Consider the following 8,146-nt stretch of genomic DNA (forward strand, 5'->3'; position numbering starts at 1 on the left):
TTGCTGGCTGTAGTTAGTTCATTAATTTGTGCTTGTATAGTTCTTCAGGACTATTGGCAATTAGGACTATGTCATCAGCGAATCTTAGATGGTTAAGACATTGTCCATCTATTTTTCATCCTTTGAAAGAACTAAATATTGCTTTTATCTTAACATGAAATATCTAACAAATATTATTGACAAAAGCCAATCTAATTAATAACGATAAATAGCGTATAATAGAATAATAATGGGTTTCTTGACATATGGATATTGAAATTATCGACTACATCATTAAATAGTAAATAGAATATTTTGTATAAAGTTTGTAATAATGTCAATATGAAATAATATCTAAAGTTGATAATGAATAGAAATTTAGAGAAAAAATATTTAGTATGAATGGTAGATGTAATATATGTATTTAAAGCAGGGTTGGAAAACATCATGATTTTTTAAAAAAAAATAAAAAAAAACAGATTTTTTTTATTTAAATAAGATTTTTTTAATTTTAATTCAAAACAATATTTAAATCTGATTTCCAAACTAGGACTTATTTCCAGTTAAATTCCTATCCTAAATCTTTAAAATACTGCCCGATACCAATAACATCTACGGCGTGTTGTTATTTTTCCATATCGGTCATCAATATATTCTATTCGCTCGCTTCAGATCAAAAGGATTTTTTTTTCAAACATCTCAAAAATATTAACTTTTGTCATTTTAACATCTAGGCATAAAAGTAAAGCACTGTTACGCCTAAAAACAAAAGTACAAAAATATATTATTAAACTAAGATATTAAGTGTCAAATTCAACGAGAGTATAAATTGTTGCTCCATTACTGTTCATATTATTTGCAATGTTTGAAATTGATTAAAAAATTATTTGTAATGTTTTAAAAGAAATAGTATGTTCTATTCGGAGTAAAAATGTACTTTTTGTGCCTCCCTGTAACGTCGGAATAGCTTTACGATGGTCCTTCAAAGAGCATCGTCAAAAAAAGTATAATTTTTACTCCTAATAAAACAATACACTATTATTGTTCGGAAATAGTCTTAAGACGAGAATGAAATTAGTATTATCTAATGTCAAAGTGTAAAGTACTGGTCATGTCGGTAGGAATTTGGAAACATACAACACATTTTCTGACAAATGGGGGGAATGAAGAGAAGAAAAAAGGGAATGAAGATATAGTCTCTACATCAGAAGAACCTAGTTCTGCACTAGACTTTGCGAATGATATGTATTTGAACAGCGAATTTTTGTCACTTATACATAAAATTTAAAATAAATCCCTGCGTTTAGCGGTCTAGTGGATCCACACGAAATTACTTTAAAAATCGGTCCAACATTTAAATTGATGTAGTATAGATATTTTTATATAGTTTTATAACATTTACAATTATTTTCGATTTATTATCTGTTATATCTGTTATAGAAATATTTTTTCTAGTTTTCTAGGACACATTTTCATAACTTTTACAGTTATTTTTTCCCTTTTAAAGGGAGAAGTCTTATCTCCCTAAAGGGAGATAAAACAGACCCAACAAACTATAGAGGAATAACATTACTGAGCACCTCGTTAAAACTTCTGACTAAGATCATTGCGGACAAAATCTCCTCAATAGTGCCAATAAGCGAGGAACAACAAGGATTCCGAAGAAACCGATCAACTACCGATGCACTATTCATACTCAGGCAACTAGTTGAAAAATCTTAGAATATAACTCTCCAGCCTATCTATGTTTTATAGATTTAACAAAGGCCTTTGATAGAGTCCAACTAAAAGACATCATCACCATCTTGGAAAGCAGTAATGTCTCGAAAGAACTCACCGAACTTACCAAGGACTTAAACACAAACACAACAACCCAAATAAGAACAAACTTTACCTTAACGCAGCATCTTCGAACTACAACTGGTATTTGCCAAGGCGACAGTCTCAGCCCTCTGCTATTCAACACAATCATGGATCAAGTAATAAAAACCGTCAAGAATCCTGGATTAGGATATCGAATGGGAATGCATAAAGTAAACATATTATGCTATGCCGATGACGCAGTACTTATTGCAGAGTCAGAGGATGACCTCCAAAGAATGCTACAAGCTTTTAACAGACAGGCAGAAAAACTTAACATGCAAATTTCCACAGATAAGACCAAATGCATGACCATTACAAAGGAGCCTCTACGGTGCAAATTGGTAATAAAAAACAAAACTATTGATCAGATAATGTCATTCGAACACCTCGGATGCAAAATTACAAGCTCAGGATTCCTGGAAGAAGATGTAAGGAAACAAGCCAGTAAAGCTGCCGCAATATCAGGACATCTTCAATATCCCATATGGAAAAACAAACATTTGAGTACAGAATGTAAGTCAAGAATATACAAAACCTGCATACGACCAGTGATGACATATGGTGCGGAAACCAGAGCTGAAACATCAGTAACAAATCAAACCTTAAGAATGATAACTGGATACACATTGAGGGACAGACAGAAAAATGTAGACATAAGAGAAAAGTGCCAAACAAACGACGTTGTCAGATGGATAAGGCAGAGAAGAAGAGAATGGAATCAGCATGTCAATAGAATGGGCCCCGACAGAATGGCCATAATAATTCGCAACAATGTACCCCATGGCAGAAGACCTACTGGACGACCACCTAAACGTTGGCAAGACAGTTGGCAGACAACCTCGCAAGAGTTGCTTAGACGAGGAGGAAACCGGAACTAACCAGGCGATACGCCCTCTAAAAGAAGAAGAAGAAGAAGAAGACAGTTATTTTTTGATTTATTAAGTTTCAATAATTTTTTTTTTATTTAAATCACATGATTAAAATTAAAAAAAATCACTTGATTTAAATCACGATTTAAATCATGCCAACCCTGATTTAAAGTCACAGCCACCTTAAAAACCATAAAAACATACATTTAACTGTTTCTTTCAACTCTATATTCAATTACTATCAAAATATTTCAACAAAAGCATATTATACGAGTATATACAAAATAACTATATCTAAAGAAGAAAACATTCGAGCAATGTGTACTACCAGTCATGCCTATGCATGCGAAACCTGGATACTTAAAACGGACATCATAAGGAAACTGCAGGTCGCACAACGCTCAATGGAAAGAAATGTGCTGGGAATAGCCAAGAGAGATCGTAAAAGAATAGAGTGAATACGACTAAAGACTCAGGTAATAGATTTCATCCACAGAATCAAATCCTTCAAGTGGCAATGGGCAGGGCACCTGGCAAGAACAACGGACAACATATGGACCACAAAAATTACAGCATGATACCTACGAGGAATTAAGAGACCTAGAAGAAGACCGAACCTGAGATGGGACCATGATATTAGGAAATTAGCAGGAATAACTTGGATAGCCAAGAATAGACAACAATGGGTCTAACTAGAATTTAGAATTTTTGCTCTTCTCCAGGTGGTTGGTATATAATCCCATATCGCTAGACTGCTTCTTGTAATGCTTAGTATATGGTGAACAGCTATTTGCTGACCCTCCTTTAGAAGGGCAGGAAAGATTCCCTGCTGCTTTATAGGGCTAGAAGGTGTTGATCGCCCATTTCAGTTGTTCTGTTATTACTAGCTTGGCTACTTCCCAATCTTCCCTGCAAGGATTGTCGGATTCAGTGGGAGCTACATGCGTATCAATCGGTATGCTACCTGGAAAGTGTGAGGCTACACCATAATTGGAAATAGTTTAATAAGCTAAAATGATGATGATGATGATATTGATGACAAAATTACTTTGTTTCAATAATGGTGCTAAAATACTTTTTTTAATTTCCATTATAGAATGCTGTAATAAGCTCTTCCACATTAAATTCCTCAATTGCCCTTTACATTCTCTAAATGTTATTGTTACTTGACCGCTGTGTATATTAATTAAATGCCAACGTCGCATCCATAATTAATAAGGAATGTTTTCGTAACATTCTGTTTCTCTTCAAAATATAAACAGTTCACGGATGTTATCGGCAATTAATGGCGCATCGCGAACGCAAACACCATTTAACAAAGATCTTTGAGCCTTATTCTCAGGGTTGGGCTTGGAAAATTAATTGTTTTCGCTTATAGTAGACACGACGTTTATATTAGATACACCTTCCTATGTCTAAACAACCATTTATTGAAAAAATACGTATCTGAAATCTAACTTATGCAATACAGGGTGAGCCAACGACAGAGTAAAAAAATCTATTAGAAAAAATGATGATATATCTAGGGTGCCAGGGAAAAAAAGTATAAGTCAAAAAAGTTGATTTTTCAGAAATCAAATTTATTTATATGTGATTTTATGGAATTAAATAGTTATGGTTGTTACTGCATTAACAAAATATTTAATGAGATAAGATATTATACAAGTGAAACACATTAACTCAGCGTTATCATTGAACAGAAAACATGACTTATCCTAATTTGACCAAATGAGAAATGTCACTTATACTATTTAAACCAAACAAAACTAAATCCCCAAACCTATAAGCAATATAAAATCGCTCGAGAATAATAAGACAAAACTTGGAAAAAAATATTGATGCCTAAAATACTTCATAACTGTTGCAGTTAGTCGCGTAGGTCATCATCTTCTGAATCAGGGTAAGTATCAGGCATGTCACTACTTTTAAGGTTTCTATAAAAATCGTGAAATGTTGGTGAGATAAGAGGAAGAAGATCTAAAATATCTTTTTTCTTCTCTTTTGAAATGGGTATGGAAGATGTATAGAGGCGTTCTGGGTACAAACGTGCATCTTGTTGTCCCCGACGAGTAAGGCATAAGGTGTGAAAAGGCTCATCGTTGTCCAAAGTAGTTTTGTAAAGTATTTTTCCGGATTCGCGTGTATAACGAAACCACTTTACAGAATGCCAGTTGAACTGATTTCCATCTTCATCCTTTTTTCGAAGTTGCAAACTCTTTTTTAGCAGATCTGCAAAATTAAGGAAATCCGAATGATTGAGCTCGATAACTTCAAATTTTTTCTTTTTCCCAACTGAACGAACTAACTGGTACCAATCATAAGGGTGAGAGATAGGCACTTGCAACTTCTTCTTTTGCTTTTCAATAAGTCCATGGTCCACATCACACTCTAAATGAGTGTGTCCACTAATAAGGAACTTATGATCCACAATTTCCAAGTGTATATTTTGTTGCATGGCCACTAAAAACATGGTGGCAACATGGGAGTTTTTGTTCTGCCCTCCACAGGTATCAGAATATAACGTTACCTTTGATACCTGTTGAGGAAGCGAAGTAAGTTCCTTAAAAATGCATGTAGCTATTTGGTTTCCTCCCCGGCCACCCTCAGCTTCATGCCACATGTAACATCTAACATTTTGAGTACTAGTTTCATGTAAGGTTAGGTTGAAAGTCCAAAGTTGCCTTTTGTAAAAGGCAACTGACGTATTCAACATGGGGGTTGGTAAACATTGCTGCAAATCAAACATAAAACAACGCCGAGTTTGATCATTTGCTGCCAGTTCCTTATCTTTTCTTTTCTCTTCGTACGCGTTATCAGCTTCTAAATGGTGTATAGCTAACTCCTCTTCACTTTTCTTCTTTTCTTCTTCATCCCCTGCTACTCTGATTTTCATTCTGAGCAAGTCACATTTATTACAAGTATCGACTTTGGGTTCTTTGAAGCTTAAGTTCATTTTGTGAAATTCTCTTTCGTAGATTTGCCTGGATACTGGCTTTCTTTGGATGCTATTAATTTGGTCACAGTAAAGACTGTACATCAAACTTAGACTTAAATGAGGAGGTAAGTATCTCCTGCTACTTTCCCTTCGTGTATAGTGTGATTGGTATAGGGGAAACGATGATATGTGGTCTTTAACTTGTTGTAGTGTTTCAATGGAATGTTTGTTAGCGGAAACTGATCTACCCCTATTATCATCATAGGTGATTCCAGATAATGTGCTATTCTTATTACAGAGAGACAATGTAACGAACATTTGTGTTTCCCCAAGCGTTTTCATGAAACAGGCACGACACACACGAACCCTTTCACCATTAATAACAAAGTGAAAGATATGTGTCTTCGTGCGGAATTTTTCTTTATCAGGATCTACTGTTCTTTTTCTCGAAGAAGCGGGCTCTTTAGTATCAACTAATCCAGCAATAAATCTTACTCTTTTGTTTCTGTCACCAAGTGCCCAATACTCTTGAAATATTTTTTCTCTAATAGTTCTCTCTTCAAATTTCACTTCCAGCTTTTGGCTACATTTCATTCGGCATGACGCCAAGGGCTTTGACACTCTCTCTTTCACTACTTTATTTTTAGCCGTTATGTAACTTTTTCCGGTGTTTCTTTTTTCTTTTCTTTCGCTTCTCTTCTTTCTCGAATAAGTGCCTTTCTCCGCACCATTTTGTCTTGAATTTTCCACCGCAACATCTTTTTGAGCAGCTGCGCATGGTTTTTTATTTCTGGGTCTCTTTGATATCTTCAATGCTGAAACGGTCTTAAATACGTGCACATCATTGTCGTCACTTGATTCGGATGCATCTGGACTATAACTTTTGTCAGCCACGCTGTCGTCACTACATTCCGATAGTACATCAGTTGGTTTGGATGGGCCTAAAAAATTGTTGAAAGCTTACATTCAAAAGAACGCGCATTTTATGATATTTTTAAAAATGATATCAAGTCTTAAATTTTCGTGACTTCAGGTTATCAACAACGTTATGGCATGCTCCACGCGAAAATCAGTGTGTCTATATTTTTTATTTTTGGGCGATTTTGAATATAATAAAATTAACTTAGAAACATAATAAAATAGTAGTTTTTACCTGGAACTCCTAGTATTGAGGAAAAGTCCTGCATAGAATTTGATGGTTGGCAAAGATTTTTGCGTAGATCTGCTTGTTGACCATCTTCATTCCGCTCTTTTCCTAGATAACAGAACAATCAGGAAGGTAATCTACATACAAACCATTCATTCACAATTCAACGTAATGCGTCAAATCATTATATCAAAAAATAGAGGCGAGTGTGTTTTTCCACCCAAACTGCAAATAAGAACGCAATATAACGGTAACGCGGATGTGAGCTACGAATAGAGCCCCCTTTAAAGGTTTTTAGAATACCGGTATAGAAAGAAGTCAACCTAACTCCCTATATCGATTTCATTTTTTAAATGATACAGCGATTAAAATCAAATAGAGTAAATCTAAAAAGTAAACAAAACTCCTACTTACCCTTAGTTTCAACAAGGCTCATTATTTTTCTGGTTCTGTCACTGGCCATTGTAACTAATAATACACTTTTGCACTTTTGTTTAATTAAACTGAACGTTCTATAGTAAAACTAAAATTAAACGCATGTACATTTCGGCACTGAATATTTTTGAGGTTATGCTCTAAGAGTATAAGTCTAGCAGTTTTTACGATCAAAATAGAACATGTCAACTTATACTATTTCGATTGTTGGTTAAAACAGTATAGCTTGACATATACTATAACGATCTCAACAATCTAGTTATACTCTTTGTATTATTGGAAAGATAATGCGTTATTTCTTTGCATGACTTATACTCTTTTTACCAAAAGGTGGGCAACACTTTAAGGATTCAGTTGCTTGACTTATCTCATTTTGAGCAAATCATGACTTATACTCTTTTTCCCTGGCACCCTAGAAATGATCGAATTAAAGAACATAAAGATTATTTAAGAAAGGGAGATTTTCACAAATCTAAGATTTGTCAGCATTTATGGGACACAGGGCACAGAATAAATTTTAATAACGCCAAAGTTATAATAACAGAAGCGATAACCTCTAAAAGAAAAATAAAAGAGGCTTTTTAGTACAATCTAATAAAAATAAATGTATTGCTCATGCATCTGTAGATGTTAGTAATGTATGGCAATCGCTTCTTTGATTTTAAAGAACATAACATACCTCCCTAAAAATTAAAAATAATCATTCAGAAGTGTTTACAAAAAATAACTATTTTATTTTGTAGATTTTCTTGCAGTGCTGTGGCGAAATACCCATAAAGGATTTTTTTGGAGAGAAAGTTTGGGGCTTTTTGGTTTTACCTTTATTAAGTGTTATCAAATTTATAGAAGGCGTCCATTCTTCTCAAAGAGACCTGGTTTAAATGAAAAAGTAGAAAAACAGAGACCGAGACTTTGTCT

General features: G+C 34.3%; 1 protein-coding gene across 1 annotated transcript; it reads right to left on the bottom strand.

The window, feature by feature from the left end:
- Positions 1 to 4,248: 4,248 nt before the first annotated feature.
- LOC115891446 lies at positions 4,249 to 7,636 on the bottom strand. The gene is made up of 3 exons (XM_030911898.1): positions 7,208 to 7,636; positions 6,800 to 6,901; positions 4,249 to 6,587 (listed from the first exon to the last, which is right to left on the bottom strand). The coding sequence occupies exons 1-3, from the start codon at positions 7,254 to 7,256 to the stop codon at positions 4,579 to 4,581; spliced, it is 2,160 nt and encodes a 719-aa protein (XP_030767758.1). The 5' UTR covers positions 7,257 to 7,636; the 3' UTR covers positions 4,249 to 4,578.
- Between the last annotated feature and the right edge of the window lie 510 nt (positions 7,637 to 8,146).

The sequence above is a fragment of the Sitophilus oryzae genome, unplaced genomic scaffold (assembly GCF_002938485.1).
Source record: "Sitophilus oryzae breed Bouriz unplaced genomic scaffold, Soryzae_2.0 scaffold_1181_pilon_pilon, whole genome shotgun sequence".
Classification (NCBI taxonomy): Eukaryota; Metazoa; Arthropoda; class Insecta; order Coleoptera; family Curculionidae; genus Sitophilus; species Sitophilus oryzae.

Bases quoted from the DNA above. Each gene is read 5' to 3' on its own strand.
- LOC115891446 (XM_030911898.1), bottom strand. From the start codon at position 7,256: ATGGCCAGTGACAGAACCAGAAAAATAATGAGCCTTGTTGAAACTAAG. The intron at 6,902-7,207 runs GTAAGTAGGAGT...TCTGTTATCTAG, and splicing joins GAGCCTTGTTGAAACTAAGG to GAAAAGAGCGGAATGAAGAT. The intron at 6,588-6,799 runs GTAAAAACTACT...ACAATTTTTTAG, and splicing joins CTCAATACTAGGAGTTCCAG to GCCCATCCAAACCAACTGAT.